Here is a 24,918-nt window from a genome sequence, read left to right on the forward strand (position 1 = left end):
TAAAGCTTTCAAAATCCTCTAAGGTAAAATAATTGCTTAAAAAAGCAAAACAGATATTAAACCATATATTGATAAGGGAACAGTATCACAAACTAGATCATCAGTCAGAATTTCCTTATAGACACTGACAGTGTAAAACTTTGCTAGTACTGGTCTTCACGATATATATGGCAAGTTTTACAGAACATTCCCTGACCTACTGTTTCTTTTCACCCTAACTTTCTAGTTGTATACTTCTTAGCTCTTGAAAACTCTAATGCAAGAACAGTGGGATCAAAGAAAGTAAGATAAAATTGTGACCTTTCAACTGTACTGCATGGGTTTAAGTGCCCATGGAGTGTAATCTGTCAGGGGAATGGTGCCCTCTGCAGGGCTGGCTTGCTTAGTTCACCCTACACTGTGCTCTGAGATGTCCTTATGAGCTATGGTCACTGTTAGAAATGCATGGAAGAGAGCACAAGGAACCCTCTTTCTGCTTTTTTCATGCAGTATTAGCTACTGCATCTTTGGGAGCTACTAGGATTTTCTCAATGTATTTGTTGTTCAGAATTGCTTGGTAAATTGCTGGAGGTAACTTAGAAATCAAAAAACACTCCTGATATTAAGCCACTATCCATAGCTATTTAGAGATTTATGATGAGGAGTTAAAGTTTATAATATGAACTGTTTTGGTTGAAAATTGAAACCACACATTTGGTTTTATTGAATGGAATTTGTGTTCCAATGCAGATGATGATTTTATTTTTACATCTGTTTAGTGTGGTCAGAGCTTTACAGCCAGATGTTATGCAGTGCCTCTCTAGCAGAAGATGCAGCAATCTCATTTTGATGTTATGCTGTGCAGTGAAGCAAACTAACTTATAATAACAGTTATTCTACTTCTCCTTTGTATTACAGGTGTTTCTTTGCCACCACTGAAACTAGGGCATTCAGTCTGTGCCATGAAAGCAGATGAAGGTCCATGCAAAGCAATCCACATGCGCTATTACTTCAATATTCAAAGCCGTGAATGTGAAATATTTGAATATGGTGGATGCCATGGCAATGAGAACAACTTTCTAACACTGGAAGAATGTCAGAAGAAGTGTGTGGTAACAGGCCAGTACCCAGTCTCTTACCCTCCTCTCATTTCTTCATTTGTCATTTTTCATCCACAAACCACATGAATTTTTGAAGTAGAGGCCCTCTTCAGTTCCTGTTAATACAGTAGTGTGATGCCTCCAATTATGTTTCAAAGTATTATACTATGTTGTAGTCACCTGAATTAATTCACATTGTGCAAGCAAACATTCAGGATTTGGAAAGATAAGAGTTATTTTTTTAGTTGACCTGTGGAACAGAGAAACCAATGCAAGAAAGCTTATTTTCTACCTAGAGCCCTATTTTGAATGAGTTCTTAAAGTGGAATTGATTTTGAGGCTGAGCTAAGTTGGTGGGCAGCACAGATGTTCTTTATTGCTTTTAGAGTATCTAACCCCATTTTTGATCCTAGATTTCTCCTTCACTTGAGAAGCTGATGGAAGCTGTCCAAAATCTTGGACATCTGCTGTGATTCAAGAGAGTTAGAACTACAGTAGTAAATAATTCTCATTAAAAATGTCAGTTATAGCTGCTTGTCATAAAAGATCTATTTTGTTGAAACCTCATCAATTAATCACTAGAAAGAGGAAAATGAGATCCAAAATATGATACACAGCAGAATGTGCAGAAAGTACCTTGTGAATGCTGATTTTGCTATTAAAAGGGATCCCTGTAATTAACTAAGGCTTTCAGCCTTGTGAAAGCAACCAACTCCTGTTCCTCACAGGAGTATATGAAAGTTAGAAGATTCTTAAAATTCGAAGTTAGTGCCAGTGGAGCTAGAAATTTGAGAAGTTCATATTTTTAGTGACCTAAAGGAATTCATGTCTTATTCTTTATTCCTCTGCATCCCTAATATGGATCTTGCTTTCATGGGAATTAGATGGAATGTGTCTGTCTGTGTAAAGAGGAAGTGATAATGAGGGAGGTACTGGGGGGGCAATAGGAATAGCAAAAAAAATCCAGAACAGAGAGCTTCTCAGAGGTGTGTGATAATGCTCAGATAGTGCACTGACAACATGGGGTTTTTCCCCAAGTGAATTCATATATTGAATGTTAATTTATTTAGTCTGTGAGGTAGGATAGAAGGATTCATTCTCAGCAGAAGGTATTTTTCAGTTATATTTGCCTTGCCCAACAGCAAAATATGTCATTGTTACTGAGCTCGAGACAGTGATGCCAGGCAATCCTGCAGTAGAGAACAGTTTGCAGGTTATTCTGAGGATGAGTACCACAATCTGATGAAAATTGTTAATGTCTCCTGCCTATGAGAGATGTGCCCTGGTAGCGCCGTACTGCTATGCAGATCTTCGTGGGTGGCACTTTGTTTGCCCTGTTTCCATAATTTATTCTAGCCTTGGGCCTTTCCATAATACTGGAAATCTGCTGGTGTGCTATAGGCACTGAGTTGGTTTGCAGGATATAAATTTGTACCTTCTAGTATCAGCAATAGGTCACTTTCAAGCACAGCAAGTTTATATATGTTGCAAAAAATACTTCCAGAAATTTCAGATTAGAAAATTGATTTAAGAAGCTCCTTTTTGGGGTTTTTGGGTTTTTTTTGTTTTTTTCACCCAAACAGACTGTATATGCAAGACAAGCTGATTTGTAGCACCATGTTTTGTAATAAATGTAAATGTTTCTGTTACCCACCTCCCAACCCTTGCAGAATTCACGTCTATGTAATATTTAGATCAGGCCTTAAATCTGTTACATTGTCTGTTTCACAGCACTCTGTGTTTCCTGATAAAAATTACTATGAATTGTGTCACTAAATTTATTCTAGACATCAAAGTAAGTATCTGTCTCCCATCCCAGTGTCAGAGCAATGGCCGGAGCTGATGTGCACATTACACTAAGCAATATTTTAATAATTTTTTTAGTTATAATGCTTCTAATCTGCAAACATTAACACATCATACCAATAAGCCAAGTACTGTAATTATACAATTTATTATCTTCCCTTTTACTGACAGAGAAAGAATGGTGGTAACAGAAAAATAAGTGAAGTCTATAGACTGTTACAATCAGAGTAGGGAGTACAGCTCGGAGTGTGTGGCATTTACCTGACTAGCAGGTATAATCTCTTAACTTCTGTCTGACTATATAGTCTTGATAGTCTTGACACTATATTATATAGCCTTTTGATACTGTGTTGTATAGTCTTAAAACCTGTTTACATTTCCATGAAGTTGATCAAGTTTTTCAAATAGTTACAAGTGTTTAAAATGAAAGCATTTGGTAATCATTGCCCCTGTAAAGGTTTATGGCTAAAGAAACTGATGTCCTTCCTCAACTTAACACAGCCTAGGCAGATTTTTGAGCATTAATTAATATTACTTATTCTGTATGGTTGTCCAGAAGATTTATCACTATCAGAATTGAATGATTATATTTTTGTGAGCATTCAAGACAGATTAATATAATTTTAAGGAGTTAAAAATTATTTCTATTGTGGCATTGATATTTTGCATAGTAATTTTATTTATTTGTTTGTTTATTTTATTTATATCACTGTTTATTTGACAAGTGACCTTCCTAGACTTAAAATTCTTCCTTTGTCATATGGCTTCCATGAATCATACGTTTGTGTCATGGGTTTAACTGATTTTTTTTCTCCTATGGACAACCAGCTTAAAAGCTTCCTTCCATATTTATTAAATTTTCAGCACAGAAATTAATGGAACTTGTAGCTGAACTCCACAGTTAATGCATACATATAAGTTTAAAAAATGAATGTTGGAATTGTCATTCTAACACCCTTGCCTAAAAGGCATTTTCTTTACTTCATAGTGTTTTGTTTAGAAAATTGTGATTAGTCTCTTTCTAGTTACAGCTCCACAAAGTTTAAAAAATCTTTCAAGATAAAAAATGGGAAGTTATTTTTCTTGATTAACATTCAGTGTCAGAAAGACCTGGGATCTAGGGTGTGAAGATAGCTTTTTTTTTTTTTTTTTTCTGTCACCAGACTGGCTTGTGGTACTTCACATCTGGTATCTGGTTTTGGGTTTCAGATGGGCTCACAAAATTTTTGCCATGCTTGAATCAGGGCTGTTTGCAGCTGCCAGTATCTCATCCAAAACATGCAAATTCCTGGTAATTTGGAACGTTTGTCCTAAATTCCAGTTTAAGGGCTAAAACAGAGGGCTAATCAGAAAAAGGCAGGGTTGATAGATATAGAATTGGGAATGTAAAGTGTCAAAAACCTTGGTACTCAGCCAAAGTACAGTATTTGTTGTATGCATAATAGTGATCCAAGACTCTGCAAGTGTTGGAGCTGCTGTAAGGAACTCAAGCAATAAAGACTCCTTATTTCTGTATTCTCTGAATGAATAACAGCAGATAAAATGGTTTGGAGGCACACACGGTATGCAGTTGACCATCAGCCATAAAACAAAGTAAACTAATAAGTTAACCTGCTTTTGCCATGATAATTCAGTTAAAAAAACAAACAAACAAACAACAAAAAAACCACCAAAAAAACCCCCACAAAACCCCATTAGGTTCTATTTGCACAGAGACAGATTTAACAGTCTTGCACTGTATTATTATATTGATCTTAATTAATATTTCCAGTATTTATTACTGCAGCAAAATCTCTGTTTAGTAACTGTAGAAATTAGACTGAAAAGATAGTATGAATGGTAGGAAAATGCTTTAAAATAAAGAAAAATCTAAGAGAGATATTCAGGCAATTATCCCTGTGAAGAATGTGAAGGTCAAAAGTTAAAGGGAAATTATGTGGTATATATATAAAAGAAATAATGTGAATAGTCAGTGTCTGATTTTCCAATATTAAGCAAAAATAGAAGAATAAATGAACCACCATGAGTTAATCGACAGGTTCCTTAAATTAGAACAACTTTTTAAAATTTTTGAATGAATAAGCCATCAGAGGCAGAAATTAGTAATTCCCAGAACTGACTGAAGTCAATACAAGAGAATTCAGAGATCCCGACTACAGGTTGTCCACTCCAAGACTCTCTAAGACAGTGTTCAGATTCAAGATGCCTAGTTCTAACTCAAGTCTCCTAGAAATCAGCTGCATTTTTTGTTTCTTGTGCCAATACTCACCACTTCAAGGAAGAAAAAATTACTTTTAAGAGGAGTTTGCCTATATGCTCTGTTGTTTCCTGGATATTAGTAGAATCACAAATGTCACCACTAGTGTAAAAGTCCTAATTTTCAAGGCAATAAATATATATCTTGGACTACCTGAGCTTCTAACATGGGAAAATACCTGCAGATAAAAGGTTGTGGACGTGACAGCAATTCTAATGTCTATTATTTACATAGCAGATCTACTCAGAAATACAGTTTGTTTACAAAGCAGAAATTAACTCAGCTGTGAATTTGTCTTTTTGACTGAAACCAGAAGCAAAAAGACACTGTTGAAATGGTAGTAAGATTATTCTAAGCCTGTATAAACTCACAATAAATTCTTCCTGTTCTGAGCCAGAAGTTTTGAGATCATATGCCAAAGTATGATTGCTGATTTTGGCCTGAAGGGGACAGCTGAGGGAAATTAGTGAAATGGCCTGATGTGAATGTCCGTGTTTTAGGTCATGGGTTTAAATACTGAAGGCACAGCCTCCTACTAGTAGGAACCACTGGGAAGATGTTCAAACAAATCATGTCACTCTAAAGTGCGTGTCATGTCTTTAAATAATCGTTTTTTAAGAATGCCAGCTGCATTGTCCCAGAAATGGAAGGGAAATGTATCATAACAGAATTTGTACCCAATAGACCTGCTTTGTAAATATAACACAGGCCATGTGTCTGTAAAAAACTGTGGTAGGATTATGGCACACCAGGGCAGTACAGCTAATGATAAAAGCTTATTAGTCATCAGCAGCACCTCGTAAACTAGGAGCCATGGAAGGTATATCACTATGTAACGGAGGGTTAGAAACACTTGCTCTGGACAATGAGTGGGGAATAAACTGCTAAAACTCCCTTCAATTTTGGACTGTGAAGAGGTTGTTATACATAGTGGTGGTAGAGGACCTTATTAAAATTACAAATTACAGAAAAGGTGAGGATACGGATGGCTCAATTATCTTCCGTTACTGCTTCCATAACAAGGAAGGGCACAGCAGCAACTCTACTTTCCTGCAGGAATTGTCTTCAGTCAGTGGTGGTGCAAGTAGGTACCTCCAAGCTGACGTAGGGCAAAGCACTCCCGTATCCCCCACCCTCACCAGCTGGGCAGAGCAACTGTATGTCAGTAGACAAAAGAGAGTTTTAGAGAAACTAGCATGTTATAATACCATTAAGAAAAGCTCAAGTTCAAAACAAGAATTATGAAGCAATGCAATTAAGATGACTTAGGTGAAGTCCAGAAGCTACTATTTCATGTACCTTGTAAAATATCTCTCTAATAGAAAATATATAAGCTACTGTTGGCCACTTTTCTCTCTCTTAGCCACTGAAAAATTGTCAGCCTTTATTATACGTTGGCAGAGATGGTGTCCCCTTGGAGGCCTTTGTAGTTTTACGATTAGGCAGTCTCCTAGAACAAAAAGAAGGTTTGTTTTCGATAGTTGAAAAGGAATGTGGGGTTGAATTCAGATATCCAGCTTCTTGAGCAAGTATAATAAAACCCAGGCTCCTCCATTACAACTGACAATGGCAACTTCATCACTGCTGATCATACACTGGAAGAACAGTGCAAACAAATTTATTGTCTATACTACCCTATAGTTGTAGATACTTGGCTTTAATATCATAAACAACATGATGAACACTTCAGTTGGACACTACATAGCATAGCAAAGAGAATTAGATAGCATGAGAGGTCTTTACTGCTAACTGGATCAGCTCCGAAGCTATTAGCAGTATCAGTAGTAGCTGCGGCAGTTGGGTTAAGTCAGTCCACTAATTACTCCTCTTTTGAGGAGTAAGATTACATAATACAGGATTCTGGTTCCAGTAACTTGAAGAGGAATTTCTCTGTTCAAATCAATATTGGCATAATTTGATTCCAGTACTTTCCACATCCTCAAGTTTCCAATATAGCAGGCCTTCTAGTGCAAAGGAAACTATACTTTAGTCCTCCAGAACAAGCTTTTGTGCTACTTATGTAATAAAGAAAAGGAAGAAGGGAAAAGATGATGTATTCTTCTTCCTCAGTGTTTATAGTTGCTGCTAATCACCGTAGTATCACAGGTGAGACTTAACATGTCTGCTTTTGCTAAATACTTTTCTTTTTATTTATATTGCAGAATTGCCTCAGAAGATGATGTTAGCAAAAATTAAGAAAGGTAATTATGTTTATATAGTAATCCAAGAATCATACAAGGATAAAGGGTTTAGCTTCTTTTGATAAATTCTTTATGTATTATTCCAAGCTGTCTCCTAACAAAAACAGTAATGTCAGACTAAAGTGAGTTTTTGCTTTGCTGTATTCACCTAAGACTTTAAGGCCAGTTGTAGTTACTGAAGATAGTAGCTGCAATCTCTTCTCCTCAAAATAAACACATCATGACACTTTTTTTCCTCTTTCTTCAATAAACAGAAAAGAAGGACTTTGCAGAGATTTAAGTATTTTATAATTAGCCATTATGTGAAACTCTTACTGTGTGTTTTGAGAATAATCTAAAACACTTCCTCCACTGTTAGCAAAAATAGAAAAAAATCATTCTGAAACAGAACTTTTAAAGCATTGAAGCGTTGCATGTGTAGGAGCTAACAGCGGTTAGGGCAGATCCCTAATTAGTCATTAAGCAAGGGAGCGAGTTTCCCACTCCTGAAGGGGCAGACTGTTTACAGAAATTTAAATACTTGATACACAGACTTCCTAAATAGCCAAGGCTTAAGCTCTGAAAATCCCTCCTCTGAAACACTGTTGGTCTATTGAGGTAACTCATGTTAGACACTTCAAACAGAGCTTGTGAAGACTTACTCCACTCTTCTCCTTTCCACATTAGAGACTTACTTGGATTTGGCTCAGTGCTGGTAGACAGAGTACCCTGAATAGTAAATTTCTTCACAAATCAGCTCCTCTTTCTCTATTTACTGTGCTTCCCTGATCCCTCTTTCCACTTGCTTCCTCTTGAATTGGCGTGCATTGGGCTCCTCACAGAAATACCGATATTTGCACATACATTTTGAAATAGACTGATTAAATCAATTATCTTTGCAGAATGGTATTCTGGAATTTTTTCATACAGAGGTGATGGATTTCTTTTCCTGTTTTCTGCTGTATTATCTGTTCTTAATGCATAACAAAAAATATTGTGATTCTATGCTATGGAAGCTACTAACGTTGATTTTCCACAGATGTTGCAGATGTTTGTCATTACTTCCTTTAAGGTCTGACTCTAGTTCCCTGCTTTTAATGACAAAACAGACTGTATCCTGTTAAATTCAGCTCATGGCTATCATCAACATCATGACATGTTGACTATTGTTTCCAGTAATGTAGTCTTGAATATTGAGTCTCTGGAGAAAGACAGGGCGTTTAGAAGTATAGTACTAGTTTGTATAGTTAGTATTATATTGCCTTCATGACCTCTCTCCTCAAAAGTGGCTATAAAAGTTAGCTGTGAGCTTAACTCATTTGGACTTAATTTCCTTTTTCTGCAAGAACCTTTTTAGTGTAAGGATTTTCTAAATGGAGAGCAGCTGCTTTTAAGAATTGGTCATAATCCTGCAGTCTACTTTACATACTTTATTATTACCTACCTTTCTTTCTCAGTTAATATTGATCTAATCATATTTTTCTGTTATTTCACAATATACAATGTTTCAAACAATTGCTTCTGTAGCTCCTACTGTCTGTATGCTCCTAAATGATGGTATATGGAATAGATACCACTCTGGTAGGTTCTTGCCTGTTACTTGTCTACATAACTGTCTTATTTCCATTCTCAGCTAAAAGCATATTGTATGCCTTGCCCATACCTTTCTTATTGGTCTACCTGAACTTAGTTTTGTAAGTCTGTGAACGTCAATAGGTGCTGCATTTGAATAGTAAGAAACATTAAATATCTGAAATGGAGAATACATATACTTACTGGCAAAGAAAGCAATTTGAAGTGAAAAAGCAAAGATATCCAGGAGTGCTTAAAACAGTTGATTTTGTTACCTTATGCAAGAACATTTTAATGGTTTAATTTTACATGTGATCTCTGAAAATGACATTTTGCTGTTCACGCTGTTTAGCTTTATAGCACTTGAAACACAAGATATTGACAATTATTTATTGGAAAAACACTAATTATGAGCTATTATAATGTTTTATATAAATATATGATGTGAATCAATTGTATTTAATAATATTCTTGTCTAGCAATGATTTTTAATAGATACATGACTGAAATAGATGTTATAGGACTGACTTATTTAAAACTGCATAATCTACTCCAAAAATGTTAAGGACTTCAAAGTAATTGCTCTTCAGCAATTTTTATTAAAATGGCAGCCCTCTGCACAATTTTAGTCTAAATATTCTATCATTTCACAGGTAAGGGAGGTCTTTATATATCACATCTCATATGATTCTTATATGATGGCTAAATAAGATTTATCTCCAAGTCAGTTCAGTCAAGAATCATATTTTAAAGTGTCTACTAGCAAGAATTTGAGAACATCTCCACATATATGTCATTATTGTTTCCATTATTTTTTTAAGAATATTATTTTGAGAAAAAAAATAATATGGTAGGCAATTGACATTTGAGGATTATTGTATGGCTATGTGTTTTTCTTCTCTGCCAGATGCCTTGATATTCAGTCAAATAACACAGTATTAATTTGGTAACTTTTTCTTGGTTGATACCGTAGTTACTGATTGCAAACTAGGACCTGGGACTGAAAAATGTTAGAGTAGCTACTCTGTCTCCCAGTTTACAGTAGATACTCTGTGTACTTTTGTAACATTAGACTGTCCCAGATGAAACACGTTGTTAGATTTTTTTTTCTTTTTTAAAACTATTTCCTTTTCCTTCTATTTTAACACTGCTTTCTGTATGATTCACACTAACATTGACTACATAAATGATAAGAATGTGTACTGAGATTCAAATGATCCAACTGAGATTCAAGCCTTGTTTTAATTCAGAGTAAAAACCAATTTTCACATCAGAGCTTCAATGTAGGAGGACACTTAAAGGAATCATTAGACCTCATTTTCCAAGATGTAATTTACTGGCTACCTGAAGAGAGGGGGAGGAAAAAAAAAAAAAAAAGTCTCTGTAATGCTCCAGCATAATATTGCAGTGTTATTTATAGAACAAAAAAAGTACAATAAAGCAGCAGGCTTTTTTAAGTTGGTCTTTAGTCCAAAGTTACAGATTTATTTTATAAACTTCCTCTAGTTTTATTCTGTCTTGGAATGTGTGTTGATTTTTTTTTTCTTCCCCCACCCTGTTCATCATTTACCATTGTTCACAGAAAAGCCTAATTTCTGCTTTCATGAGAAAGACCCTGGAATCTGCCGAGGCTATTTTTCCAGATATTTCTATAACAAAGAGACGAAGATATGTGAAATATTCAAGTACGGTGGGTGCCTAGGAAACCAGAACAACTTCAAGAATTTGGAAGAATGCCAGACTACCTGCCAAGACAACTGTAAGTTGTTGTCCTCATTATTCTTGTATAAACAACGTTCTGTTTTGAAGGTGTATTGCATGGAAAAAAGAGCAACTCAGGGTACATTGAGATGGCAATAATTTATCTCTGAAATTAACATTAGTTACATATATTTTAAAATAAAAATGAAAAATATAAACTAAGAAAAGCTGGCAAGTAATATTAATTTTAATAAATATTATAGAACTCCTACTTTTTTACTTTTCTTGTGACAGTTAATTGCCTGAATACATGTTAATTCTACAACCCCCTGCAAAATATGTATTAAAACTTTCTGTGTAAGTAAAAACACTGTATTAATTTTCAGAAATCTGCATACTATTTAATATATCTAAGTTGAAACAAATAGTATGTCATGCATAATTTGAAACAGAATGTTAGAAGTAGTACAGACAGATTGAGTAATTAAGGTAACATTAATTTCAACTGAAGAGGGGGTTTGGTCCCCTCAGTACTTGAGGGGTCCCCCTCCCCTTTGGTACTAAACAGTACTTGGATGCGTACTGTTTCTTGGCTGTACTTTGACATTAGAACATCATGTTTTCCATTAGCATTGCCATTAGGGAAAAAATGTAATAAACACACTTTCTAGGACAGAAGTTTGGGGAAATTAGTTTTGAAATACATTGTAAAAGTATTGGTACCTACATTGAAGAATCATAAAATGTTGTGAGTTGGAAGGGACCCACAAGGGTCATCGAGTCCAACTCTTGCCCTAGCATAGGACAATCCCAAGAAGGCAGAGACTTTACAGTAATAGAAATTATAGTGGCAGAGAATGAAGAAATGCACCTATTCTGGTTACAGCCACATAGGTCATTTTTATAATCTAAAATCTTCCAGCTGCTTGGCTTTATAATATCATCAAATGTTAATATATATATATTTTTAACCTGTATATCTGAATATACTCTTTTCAGTCAAGTCTTATAATGAAAAGAGATGCCAATATAGGAATTTCTGGGTTTACCATTTCCCTATTATGTGTTGCTAGGTTCCCACCAAAGAACCACAGGAAACCTGTCCCTCACTTCTGAAAAATTTGGCTGTGCAGTTTAACCTACAAAACAGCCATTTAGACTGACTATAGATCATTCATCCACTTTTTATCCTACTAGTTCCTATGAATTGTTTTATATCAGAATATAATAACCTTCATCACTCCTCTCCCCTTCACAAATTACTTCATTTTATTCATACAACGAATACATTTTCTCACCCAGAGCTTCCAGACCCTTTTGTCTTGCTTGCTTGCTTGTCTCTAGTGGGCCTTTTTCCAGGAGCATTTCATAATCTGACATTTTGGCAAGGGAAACTTGAGCTTAGTCACATTTAGAAAAAGAAAGACCCACTACATTATTTTTTTATTATTATTTTTTTTATTTTTTTTTAATATATACACATATAGAGCCATGTGCTTTTCCACTACCTTTGCTGAAGCATTTTTTCCTGGGCTCTGATTCCCCTTTTACCTTCTAAACTAAAAGTTGCAGAATGTTTTGGGGTTTTTTTCCTGACTTTAATCTGAAATAACCCCTCCAGGTAAATTTGTTTGAATACCAAAGAAGAAAGAGAGGATTAGAGGCTATTGCCATGGTTTAAATATATCGAAATTTTTACCTTAGTGATATTGAATCACTGATACCAATTGTCTTTTGTGTTTTCTCCTCATTATTTTTCTTTTGTTTTTCTTTCAGCAAATTTCTTGCCATTTGTTCCAGCTGAAGATCATCCTAACAATGGGAACAGTAGTTCCCCAGAAGAAGACCCTGGTCAATTTCCTGGGATTTTTGGTAACAATTTGCTTTTGCTGTTTATAGTTATCCTTTTTTTAATGCAGACACATCTTGACTTGTCCAATCATTTTCCTGTTTATTTGAAGGTATTTATGTTAGTTGAAATATGTAAGCACAGTGAATTTAGTAACATTAAAACTAGCTTCATAGTCATTTTATTGTCAATAATATTTATTTATAAATATTTATTTATTTATAATATTTATTTTATTTATTTATAAAGCTTACTGTTGCAAAGGTTAGAATGTCTGATAGTAATACAAAAATAATATTACCAAACCATGTTTGATTTAAATCTTACATCAGTAAAATTAAAGAAGAAAAATGAATCCATCCCAAAGTTGCCTCAGGACATTGGTTTCCTATGTTTTTGGGACTTAAAGAAATGCTACCTTTTTAGGGATATAATATTGACATGGAGCAAGGCAAATGGGTATCAGTTATAGCTTATTTTTGTAGCTCTGCTATGGCTAGATAACCTGTCACTTACTGTTTCCCCTTTTTTTCATTTTAGTCAATCTGTTGCCAACTGCTCCAAATGAGAAGTCTAACACTCTGAACAGTAGTTCCCCAAAGGAGAAGCGTAACCAGTTTCCCATTTTTTTTGGTAAGAATTCACTTTTCCAGTTCTTAGCTCTCCGTCTTTTACATGTGTGCTGGCTTGCTTTTCCGTTTCCACCCGTTTTCCAACATATCTGAGAATACAGAACAGGCTTCCATCTATGTAAAATGTTTTGATAAGCAGAGAAAATCAAAGCAAGGAAATATATTGCTACTCACAGATCTTCTATAAATATCAGAAAGTGGAAGACTGACCTTGTCTTGTGCTCTTCTGAAAGTGTGTGCTTCCCAAAGGTCTGATAAATACAGAAATCTAAAGACCAAAAGCAGTGATGCAAAGTTCTTTTATTCAAAATTAGTTTTTTTGTGGGAATCTAATTGACAGCTGATTTAAAGCTCCTTTTACCCGTTAAAAAAAGACCATATTTGAATTTTGGAATATGGTATAATGTATTTATCATAATACCTTTTTATTTTCACTACAGCCATATTAAACTCAGTTCTTACTTTAAGTATAATCAAACTGAGTGTGAATTAATTTTGTGTCTGCTTCAATGTATTTTTGTACTATATATTATAATGCATATGAGAATCTGGACATTTACTGTAAAGGGATAGGTTTTAACAGTTTCTGCAGCTGGACACTGTCCACTCTAGATTGCTGATACTTGCTCACACTGTACAGCGTGACTGAATTTGAAGCATGTCATTTTTATGATCCACAGTTATGCAAGAAGAAACAAGAAACAGTTGGAAAAAGCCTGGGCATTCTTACCAAGTATTTATGTTGGTTTTTCTGCACTTACTTATTTGTGCTTTTGGGGATTGAGTGATGGCTTACAAATTTGTTAAGGTTTTTGTGTTTGATATGGTCTGTAAGATAATGGGCATGTAGGTTAACATTCCTCTGCTCTTTGCTTAGAATGATATGTCTAATAAAGCTTGAATGTGTGTTTTACTCTATTTTTGCCTGCACTGGGATCCACATGCATGGTTGGGTTGAGGTAAGTTTCTGTGATAGTTGAATTGCTTGTTTTTCACAAACAAAGCATCAATGCACTCTGTTATTAAAATGACTGAATATAAAACAGTAAATCTTCTGACAACTTTTTTCACTGAAAAATATTGGAATGATTTAAGGTCTGAGGGACATAAGAGAGTACATGTTCCCTGAAGGTTTTTACTTATGAATCCCCAAATCCCCAAAATAACCAATCTATACAAGCAAAGGGGCACGATTCAATGTGTTTTCTCAGGAAACTGAAGGGTTCTTGGTTGTGTCAGCAATAGTGAATTTTCTGGTAGAACAGATTTTGAGAGGGAGAGGTTAGGGTAAGAGAAAGAGAAGACTCAAAAGGTGGAGGAAGAAAGAGTAGTGGAACAGGGGTGGGTGGAGTCAGTGATGCTGGATGGATCAGGTAAGGAATGTGACCTTGGAAGGACCAGTGTATTTCAGTGGAAAGTATGAAGACCCCACAGGTGCTTTCCTACTCTATAGCCTTTGTCTGTCCTGCACTAGTCTGCTCTGTACAGCCACCTGCTGCCATTCTATTTGTCATCCTGTACCTTTCAGACTGCTGGGATGGGCTAAAATCTTGTGCTTTGTGCAATCCCACTACAGGGGAAGGAAAGGGTATGGCCAAAACTGACAGTTGATTTCTCTGCAGAGATGTGGAGAGCATAGCTTCCATTCCTAAATTCCTGCTACTACTAAAGGCAGAGGTGTAAACTGAAATTGCAAGGTAGAGTCATCTCACACGAACATGCATTGTGATTCCCCATCGCCCTCAGTGAGGGACAAGAATCTGGCTATGCACATATGAAGTCAGGATGGACTGTTTGGGATGGAGTGGCTAATGCCTATCTTCTCCAGCACAGGCAAAGCAGCTGATCTGGCACTGCAACATCTATTTTGAATGTATTTTGGCCTGGATATGTATCATCTTTTTTTTTTTAAATACATGACCCTTAAAAAAAAAATTTGCAAGGACTTGTCTCTTACAGAGTACCTTACCTCATAATTTAAATGCTATTTCATCTTGATTTCAAGAAAAAAATATATATTTAAAAATTGTTAGGTAGCAGTGAAGGGTAAGATATAATAGTATTTTTATAGGTAAGAACAATAGTCTTTATCTACTGCTTATTCCATACAATTAGCTTACCTATTTTTTCAGAAACATACTATTGGTACTATGTATAACTCTGTAATGATTTCAAATTCATAGATTTCCAAAAAAGTTCTTGATCTTCAGAAAATTACTCTTCTATGGCCAAACAAAACAAACTCTCTTTTTCTGCATATAAACATCTAGTGCTGTCTCTCAGCAGTGAACTTTCTGCAGAGAATGAAGATTGTTCTGGTCTTACTCTGCTGCAAGATTTAAAATATCTTTTATTCTGGGAAAGTTAAGAGAAAGTGAATCCAGGAATCAAACCTTTCATTTTTAGATTTATATGAAGTGATCTATGGTAGGAAATTACTAGTGCTATACTCTACATTTGGTTTGGGATGGGGAGATGCAGGATCAAAAACCAATTTTCGACTCGGCAAATATGGAATGGCACACAGAGGCAGTTCCTGTTATTACTTCTCAAAGTCAGGGCCATATCTTTTGCTGATATAAATTGACACAGTTCTATACGCTATAATGGATCTGCGACAATTTATACTTATAGAGTACTGTCAAGTGCAGATGACTCATTTTTGTAATAGCTTGTCTATGTGAAGATTCTTTTATTTTCTCTTTCCTGCAACCAGAAATGAGATACTGAAGTGTGCACGTATCAAAAGTGTGCAGTTTCATGGATGTCACATACCTGTGCTTAGCAAAAGAGAATGCAGTAAGGATTGTTTCTTATCCAGCTCACCAAGATCACTTTAAACTTCTCTTGTACTGGGATCAATTAGCAGTTCTTTGTCACACAACCCCAGCTAAGCCTGAGTGATAATGATGGGTTGGGATTATTTTTGGTGAATATGAGTCTATACCTGAATATGCATGTTTCAGAGATTCTGAAGTATGATCATGTCATCTGTTCACATCACAGAGGCAATTGTCTAGGATTCAAGAAAAGGCTGTGTTATAAGAATTAAATCTTAAACCATATTTATTTAAAGATTGTTAGGTAGCAGTGAAGGATAAGATATAATAGTATTTTTATAGGTAAGAACAATAGTCTTTATCTACTGCTTATTTCATATAATTAGCTTACCTATTTTTTCAGAAACAAGTTATCAAATATTGCAGTTTGGGGTATTATTCTCTCACCAAAAAAAACAAAATCAATACAAACATATGCATTGTCAAGAAAAAGAAGTAACAAAGATCTACACTGTATTTTGCTGTTCTGAAGCCTGAAATTCATTTGAGAAGCTCCTGCAGAGCTAGTGGTGGGAGTTACAGTTCTCAAGCTCCATTTGAGATAGGTTCCAAAAGTTTTTGATGGAATTGGCCTGTTTCTGAGGAATAGAACTTTGTGTTTCATTGTATCAGCATTTTCCAGAAGAAAACTTTTCACCTGCAAATGTTTGACTGACTCAGCTTGGAAGCTTTCATTTGTCCTTTGCCTGTTTAAACCAGTTATTTTGGATAAACAGAATAGCATGAACACAATGGTGAAGCCAGAGTCTTACGGTCTGTTGCTGACAATGTAAATAACTGGTTGATTTCTGTAGAAATCGCATCAAAGGTCATAGGATGGGACATGTAGTTTCATGTATAAAAAAAGTTAGAAAGCTAAATTGCTAAAATTTAATCTAAACTGAGAAAAAAAGTAGAGTTGAAAACAGTATGGCTCTCTCAAGTAGTCTCTAAAGTTGGCATCTGTAATTCATAGACCTGTAATGGCTAGATTAGCGGAAAATAATTCTTATAGCGGGCCATGTACTGCTATTTTTTTTACTGTTTTCAGTGCGTACACCTTCCTTTCAGTGGGAAGTTTTGTGGGTTGTGGGATTTGTTTTATTCTTTTTTTCTTCACAGAAAAAGTGGGAGATAAAACATTTCCACATCTCAGAAAAATGAGGTTGTAAAACATTTGAGAGAGAAACTCAAGAACAGGCATGGTATCTAAATTCACTGTAACATCAGATACATAAGTGTAGTGTTAGAAGCTGGGGCTGAACAGAGAACACTTGCCTGGATTTGATGCCAATAGAGATGTTGGGCTGGCATGACAGTACATATTTTATGTTTAGAGTAACTTAACATTAATCTTTTTGTGATCACTATATTAAAAAAAAAAAGAAAAAAAAACCAAACCAGGACACCCATTCATAATTTTTATGATCTTCAGCAGATGGGAAATTATAATAAGTAATTTCATTTTTAATACAATCTTTAGTAAAAAAAAAAAAATGGCTGCTGTATGGCAAAATTAAGAGATTTTCTTCATGGGCTGGTTGCTTCCTGTGAGTGTAAAGATATGCAGATATTTTGAAGATGAACAGGAATAATTTTTGTTATGTGGGGCATTTATCTAGCAATGATATAGACAAAGAACAACATAAGTTTTAGAAAGAGTTCAAGAGGGATTCTGAATAGCATGTTGATGCTGCTCTGCCAGTTGCATTATACATACGTAGTTAGTCCTTGTTCACCAGTAACCACATCACTGGCTCCATGGCTCCCCTAAAGCTTCCAGACATTGTGAGAACTCCTTCACAGGGGGACTCGAGTCTTTCTGGAAAAGTCTACATACTAGTTAAGTACTTTAGATTACAAAGTATGTCTTTAAATTCTGTTATGTAATTAATAAAACTATGCTGCTTAGCCCTTTCATCCCTGGCAAGGCTTTCTGCTTTGTTCTTTCCAGGTTCAGAAATTACCATGTTAAAATAAGTAAGCATTTTTTTTAATGTTGTGGAACATGTGCTTTGAAAGTTAACATCCTCTCCAGCTAGAGAGAATGGAGATTAGTTCTAGGCCCAAGAGTTCTCGGCCAGAACAGTAACAAAAGTATTGCATTAGTTAGTTTAACTACCATCTTTGTTATAAATAAAATGGTGGATTTAATATAAATTGTATCACATTGTGGGCTCTTACTCCGGATCCAGAGCGAACCTAACTCTTACAATAATGTCACAGTTATAAAAAGAAATTAAGTAGTTCTCATTTTATAGCCTGAAACTAACTTAATCTATTTTGAAAAAACAACTCATGATTCAGTTTTTGCATTTCAGGATTCTCTTTGAATAGTATGATGTTGCTAACACAGCCTCAAATACATTATTAATTTCATTTTGCTGTCTTAGCTTTCCATAAATCACCATTCCATTTCTTTCCCAGCAATTTTTTGCACTTTTTCACCATGTCAGTTCAGCTATTATACCTGACAGACGAACCTTTTTCAGCAGGTGTAATATGTGTAAGACAAGTAAGATGTAGCATATTCTTTTTTGGATATTTTCTTGTCAGTCTTTTGAATTGCCCAAGTTGATTCATAACTTCTTGCTTTCAGCAACTCATCTGCTTCCCACTTTTGTGACAACAAGATGTCTTCAGGTCTGTTGTAACTCCAGTTATTCCCTAAAGTTTTTACTTGGTTTTTCCTCTGAACCACTTCTACCTGGCTTTGTAACTTCAAGAATGCCATCTGACTAGCTTCAGGTCTCCATTTATGCATTCACATCTCTGCTATCTTGATTCCACTACTTCTTGAAGGAAAATGGCTCTCCTTTAGGTCTCTCATAATTGAAGATATAACGGCTCCCATCCAGTTACGTGCATCCTGCACAGCAGGTGTGTCAGTTTTAATTTTGTAATGAGTCACTCCAGGGTGATAGATGATGGAGTTTCTACAGGTTTCAGAATTCTGGCATGGATTTGCTTCTTGAACTTGTTCCAGTGCCCATGTACTTTGGATACCTCAAGGTCATCCTCCAGTGTTTCAGTCCTCATACTCTCACTTGCAACGACACTGAAGAAACAAGCCATCAGCCAACTCCTTGGAATGGTAAAAACAGAAACACTAAAGCACCAGCGTCTCAGTCACTTTGTGCACTTACTCTTCATATTCAATCCTTTGTTATTCTGCAAGTTACAAGCTATTTCCTGATAATTCCTCAGTGTTTTCCAGTGGACCAACTTCAATTACTTAGGTCAAGCTTTTTGTATTCATACAACAAACCCAATATTAAGGTATTGAATCTTACCTTGTAAATTCTGAGTACTTTTACCTTCTATTTGATTTCAGAATGTCTAGCAGTAATTAGGAAAATTCACTTCATTAATTATAATAAATATTAACAGAATCACAGAATTGTAGGGGTTGGAAGGGACCCTCAGGAGATCATCTAGTCCAACCCTCCCTGCCAAAGCAGATTCCCTACAGCAGGTTGCACAGGAAAGCATCCAGGCGGGTTTTGAACATCTCCAGAGATGGAGATTCCACAACCTCTCTGGGCAGTCTATTCCAGTGCTCCGACACCCTTACAGTAAAGAAGTTTTTCCTTGTTTGTTACCATATTTTAAAGCTCTCCCAAGTTTAATTTATTTCACTTTCTACAAATACTTCAATTGAAACTTCTCTAATTGCATTTGAATACTATCTCATATCACACAAATGGCAATTTTATCACTAAATACATAGGAAACAAACCTTACTTTCTGGTAAGCTTTTGCTGGCTTTTGGAATTCAAAGAAAGAATAACATTTGCTGTGGTATTTTTTGTAGTCATAAAGAGACAGATGCTTATGTAAAGTATCTTGGATTTTCAGGAGGGCAGAATTAAATTTGCGAGTAAATTATATATAAATTTCAAAGTTCTGTGAGCTTTAAATCTCATCTATAATATCAATAGAAAACTGGTAAACTACAGTGCTATCTCTAACCTTGTTTTTCTTGGTATTTCTAGAACCACCCCCTATCCCTTCTTTGTGCATGACCCCTATGGACAGAGGACTTTGTAGAGCCAAGGAGTTAAGATTTTTCTACAACTATTCAACTGGAAGATGTCACCCATTTCGCTACAGTGGCTGTGGTGGGAATGAAAATAATTTCACCTCCAGGAAGTCATGTTTGAAGATTTGCAAGAAAGGTAGGGGAAGTGATACTGCCACAGAGTATCATGAGAATTAAATATTATGAAGGCTGAAACTTTCTTGCAACTTTTGGTAGTAAGTATTGGCCTGATAAAATGTAATAGCTGAAAGTCTTAGAAAAGAGAAAATGGAAAACAGAAGAGAGACAGAGCTAGAGAGAGAAAGATGGACAGTAAAATGCAGTGTACAAGAACAGAAATAAGACAACTTGGCATTGGTCAGGCATATGAAGACTTTAGGTAAGACAATGTTCTTTTTTTTCTTTTTTTAAGAGTATTTCTTGAAAACAAGACTTGTTTCTTATTTCTGATAATCCATGGATGTGTTAGTCATACAGCATCTAATCTTACTTTCTTCATTTTATGTCTAGGATTCAATAAAAAAAAAGGTGAAAGAAGATTAATAAAAATCAAGAAGAAAAGAAAGAAACAGTCACTAAAGGCTCTGGGCAAGGAAATCATCCCTGAAAGAATGCAACTTTGATTTTTACGGAAGTGTGAAGCAAACTACTATTCACCTGTGAATGAAAGCCTTTAATGTACACCATTTAAATCTATTTACTGTACTGATTATTTTGATTAGATATTATTAAGCTGCTTGTATTTTTATTATGTATTCCTCATTCATGTTAATAAACACTACCTTTCACTTTGATGAAGGCTCTTAAATTGTAGTTTGATTGTATATAATTGTCAGAGATGAAACAGGACAAAACAGATTGTGTGGGTGTATATCTCATAATGATTAAAAAGTAGAGAAGATTCAAATTTACTTTATTACCCCATTATTCTTTTTTTGAAATCTATTTTTGTGCTAAAGAAAGTATAATGCTTGTCAAAGAGTAATCACTTGTCAAGCAAGATTGTTTCAATCATAGATTAAAAGAAAGGCCTAGTGCTGTAAAGAGGAAATAGACACTGGCTTTGTTTTAATCAGATTTATTTTAAGTTATGCAAGCTAGATTTAAGTCCATAAAAATGCACATAATTACACTATTGTAAAATGAATGAGATCAGAATTAGCCCACCAAATACCATGAAGAGAGTGTTAAAGTTGTAAATGTGTGAAGCAATGTGACAGATATTTGCAAAGATTTAAAAATGTACCTGCCGGGATTGTTGTTTTTTATCTGTGTTACTGAACTATACTCCCGGTTAGCAAGTTAATAATTTCCAGAAATACATATTAATTTTTTACAAAATCCAGAAAAAATTTCTTTCCTAGAAATAGAGTTGCTTTAGAGATAACACTATGCTTACCCTCCAGTTGACTTTGAGAGTTTCTTTGGTTGGGTTTTGGTGTGTTTTTTTAAGACTGACATGAAACAGTGGTACAATTCCTGCCCTTCTCCAAGGCGCCTCTCTGATCTTGAGTAAATCTTTTATAATAGAGATTATTTTTTTAAAAGGAAAGAAAAGAAAAAAAATAGTTGTTTTCATGTTAAGGTTTTTAGAAGCACACTGCTGCCTATGAAAGATAGCAGAATATTTTTTAAACTCTTCCCTATCTTCTTTGATATTGTAAATATTTTATTTATTTTTTTTTAATGTATAACGTCTTCTCTTTATGCTTAAAACTACTGAGGATAGTTACACTGCTGTTTGTGAGAGGTGGTGTGGAAATAAGTAGCTGAAATAGATGTGAGGGGCTCACACTACAGCAAGTAGCAAGGACAGCAATGACAGAATAATAAATGATCTGTTGGACTAAGCTGCTTTTGTCCATGCACTATGAATCGCATGTGTGATTTCAGAAAACCTATGTTTTATATGTCTGATGAACTTCGGACTAACTCCACAAAAAAGCTAAGCTTTACTGCTGAAAATGAAAGTATTTATGCGTTCTAAATATCTGAGTGAGGGGATAAGTAAAAGTAATAGATTTTTTATACAGAAATTCTATCCAAATCTCTTTTCTGGTGCCTAAGTGCTTTCATGATTTTTAATCTAGGAACTGTTAAGTCTAATTTGAAAAGTGCTCATGAAACTGAAGTGTACAACAGAAAATATTTATGTAGAGTCTTTTCATATAAAATGTGTGAGAAGAACAGATTTACAATGCAATAACTATGTAAATCAGACAAGTGCAGTTCTGAGAGGAAACCTATAAACTCCATAGACTGCTGAAAACTTGTAATGTCAGTTCTCTACACAGAATTAATTTGGTGTGCAGTTACCTGCCAGTTTCAGTTCCAGTTTGATATCTTCCTGTTCTAGTTCATAATTTTTTGACCTTGCTGTCCTTACTCTGGTCTATACTCCATACACTAGGAGTCAGGTCTGTAGATGCGAGTTGCGCTGCACAGACGTGGGGCAGTAGGTTAAATACTTGGACCAGCTGGAATTTGTCATTGCAGATGAGAGTCCACAGTTTAAACTACTCCCAGGCCTTTCAACTTGTAGCATAGCAACTGCCTTAGCACAGTAGTGTACACGGCCTCCGAAAGCAGGAGTTGCTTCAGGCACAGCGGGTATGGGAGAGGCTGAACACCCTACTAATGCCCCAGTTACCCTGCTCCTATGCTGACACTGGCTTGCGTCTGCTGGCTAGGAATGCAGGTGAGTGCACAGGTGTCTGTGCCTTTTCTTGTATAAATTTTATAATGAAGGCAGTGATAATATCTAATCTTCCATTCTTAGTCATCATAATTTCCCATGGGCTGCTAGTATTAAAACTTGGGTAATTGCTAGATCATGTGGTGTACCTCGGCGTGGAGACAAAGCTGAGGTATGTGCAACTTGGCTTCTCCAGCAGCTCAGTGACTCAGTAAGGATATTCTGAGGCTATGCTTGCAGATTAAAGAAAAAAACAAAACAAAACATGTTGAGTCCTGGGTAACACATTTGCAACAGCCGCCTTCTGTCACAGACAGCCGGTATTCTCCCATATACCATGTTAAAATCCTTTTGAAAGAAACATGGTACTCCCTAGCATGATTCTGAGGTATTTGACCACAATTCACATTAAATTAAAACATCTTTTAGAGCTTTCATGTAAAAGGGAATGGAACTCGCTCTTCAGCAGCAAGAGCGCAGCATCCAGATAAGTCCAGTGTTCATATGAACCTGTGTTATTGGTGGCAGTGTTTCTGTAAGGGGAGTTTTTTCTCAGTATCTAGCCCAAATGAAGGTGGTGGGAGCAGAGCTGTTCCTGAGGCAGTTTCCTCTGCCTAGTTGAGAATGCAGCACTAAACCTGGTGGGGTTTTCAGTTGTGGCGGGACTCTGGTTGGAGCCTAGCAGGGGTTGGGAGGAAGGGGAAGGGTTTTGCTCATGGTGTTTCTTGAAGCAGTCCCACCGAGAACACTAACAAGGATTTGTAAACTCCGTAAGTTTTATGAGATCATTAAACTAGAATTATGAACTTTTAAAAACAGAATATTCTTAATGAGACAATGGCTATAAAAGATAGGAAAGAATAGATGCATTTGTACACAGATTGCCTTGTGATCCCTGTGTGATTTCATGGCAGTATTTCTCCTTCAGGCTCTCTCGTGGTCCAGCGACTTGTCCCTGGCTGCCTGTATTCAACACCTTCAAAATCCACCCTGGAAGTCTAGGAAAAATCATCCTTTCTGTCCCTGCAGAAACCTCACTGTGTGGCTGCTCTCCATTTTTCTAAGTCTCCTGCTTGCTGAGCTCTCCTGGAAACTAACAGGGTCTCCTCACTGAGTGTGTTCAGTTGCTTGCCAGGACTGTGCGGTCTTCTCTTCTTCCAGAACTGCTGTAGCTAGGACGGGACTAACAGGTACTCCCCCATACTCTCCCACCCCCGACTTAGATTATACTGGAGAAACATCTCATGTGTTCAGTTTGTAGTAACAGTGATTGAACAAGTGATCCATTGAGGGATCTCTTATGTCATTGTAGAGACAGTAAAAGACTTTATAGTTACAGCATCTCAATAGTACCTCTATTTCAATTGACTAAGAAAACATTACAAAGTGATTAATCTTTTAGGCTTGTGACTTAAGTTCAATGAGAATGAAGACTGGAATGTCGTAGACTGTGTAAAAACTGATCTGATTATAATCAGAGATTTGATCTGAGAGTGCATGCTCTTCTTGGCATGTGTACTAGGTTTGGCCACCACACCAGTTATCCAGCTGTCTTTCAGTCTTCTTTTTGTATAGCTCTGCAGTGGATTGGATTAGTTTTTTCTGTAAGAAATCCAAAATGCAGAGTGATCTTATCTGATCCTCATCAGCTCTGCAAGAAGTTTCTTTTGTGCTCTTCTTCATTCACTTCTTTTCATTCCTATATCATCAATATCTGCAGAACAACCAAATGCAAGAATAAGATCTATATTTTTCAAAGATAAGTGAAGGGTGAATGTAGAGGAGGGATAATTAAACCACAACACAGGGAAAAGATAGGGAATCAGATGGGAAAATTGTGAAGAGGTCAGAATATGGAATTGTGCTAAGGTGACTGTACATTGCCAGTTAACTAGAGTCCGTTCATCCAGTCATTTCATTCCAGAATCTGCCCCGGTTGCTCTGGAGGAAGTATGCATGGTGCTGTGAAATTTCTCACACTTTGTATGGTGGGAGCCAACAAGTCGAAGCAATTTTACAGAGGTTTGAAGAGTTTCCATGTGTCATCAGATCTGCAGTAACTTGGTATGTGCCCTTAGTCCCTAACAGATGATGAAGCAACATGTCTTTGAGAAATAAATTCTTATTATTCATTCTCTTTTCCTCATATCTTTACTGATATACCCTCTTTTTTCTCTTTCTTACTTTCCATCCCGTGCTTCTCTTTTCTTTCTGGTTCATTTGAGCCTGCATTTCTCCCTGCATCTCTAATCCATCTGCTGTTTCAAAGCTGACAGATCTATTTAC

The 24,918-nt window shown here is 35.9% G+C and overlaps 1 protein-coding gene across 1 annotated transcript; it reads left to right on the plus strand.

Annotated features, from left to right (window-relative positions):
* The first annotated feature begins 903 nt into the window (after positions 1-903).
* Positions 904-20,730, plus strand: TFPI (tissue factor pathway inhibitor). The gene is made up of 6 exons (XM_029084225.1): positions 904-1,098; positions 7,305-7,343; positions 10,477-10,653; positions 12,372-12,467; positions 19,891-20,073; positions 20,448-20,730. Exons 1-6 carry the CDS (start codon positions 942-944, stop codon positions 20,558-20,560), a joined length of 765 nt encoding a protein of 254 aa, XP_028940058.1. The 5' UTR covers positions 904-941; the 3' UTR covers positions 20,561-20,730.
* Positions 20,731-24,918: the final 4,188 nt, after the last annotated feature.

This window comes from Antrostomus carolinensis, unplaced genomic scaffold, assembly GCF_000700745.2.
Source record: "Antrostomus carolinensis isolate BGI_N321 unplaced genomic scaffold, ASM70074v2 scaffold51763, whole genome shotgun sequence".
Lineage (NCBI taxonomy): Eukaryota > Metazoa > Chordata > Aves > Caprimulgiformes > Caprimulgidae > Antrostomus > Antrostomus carolinensis.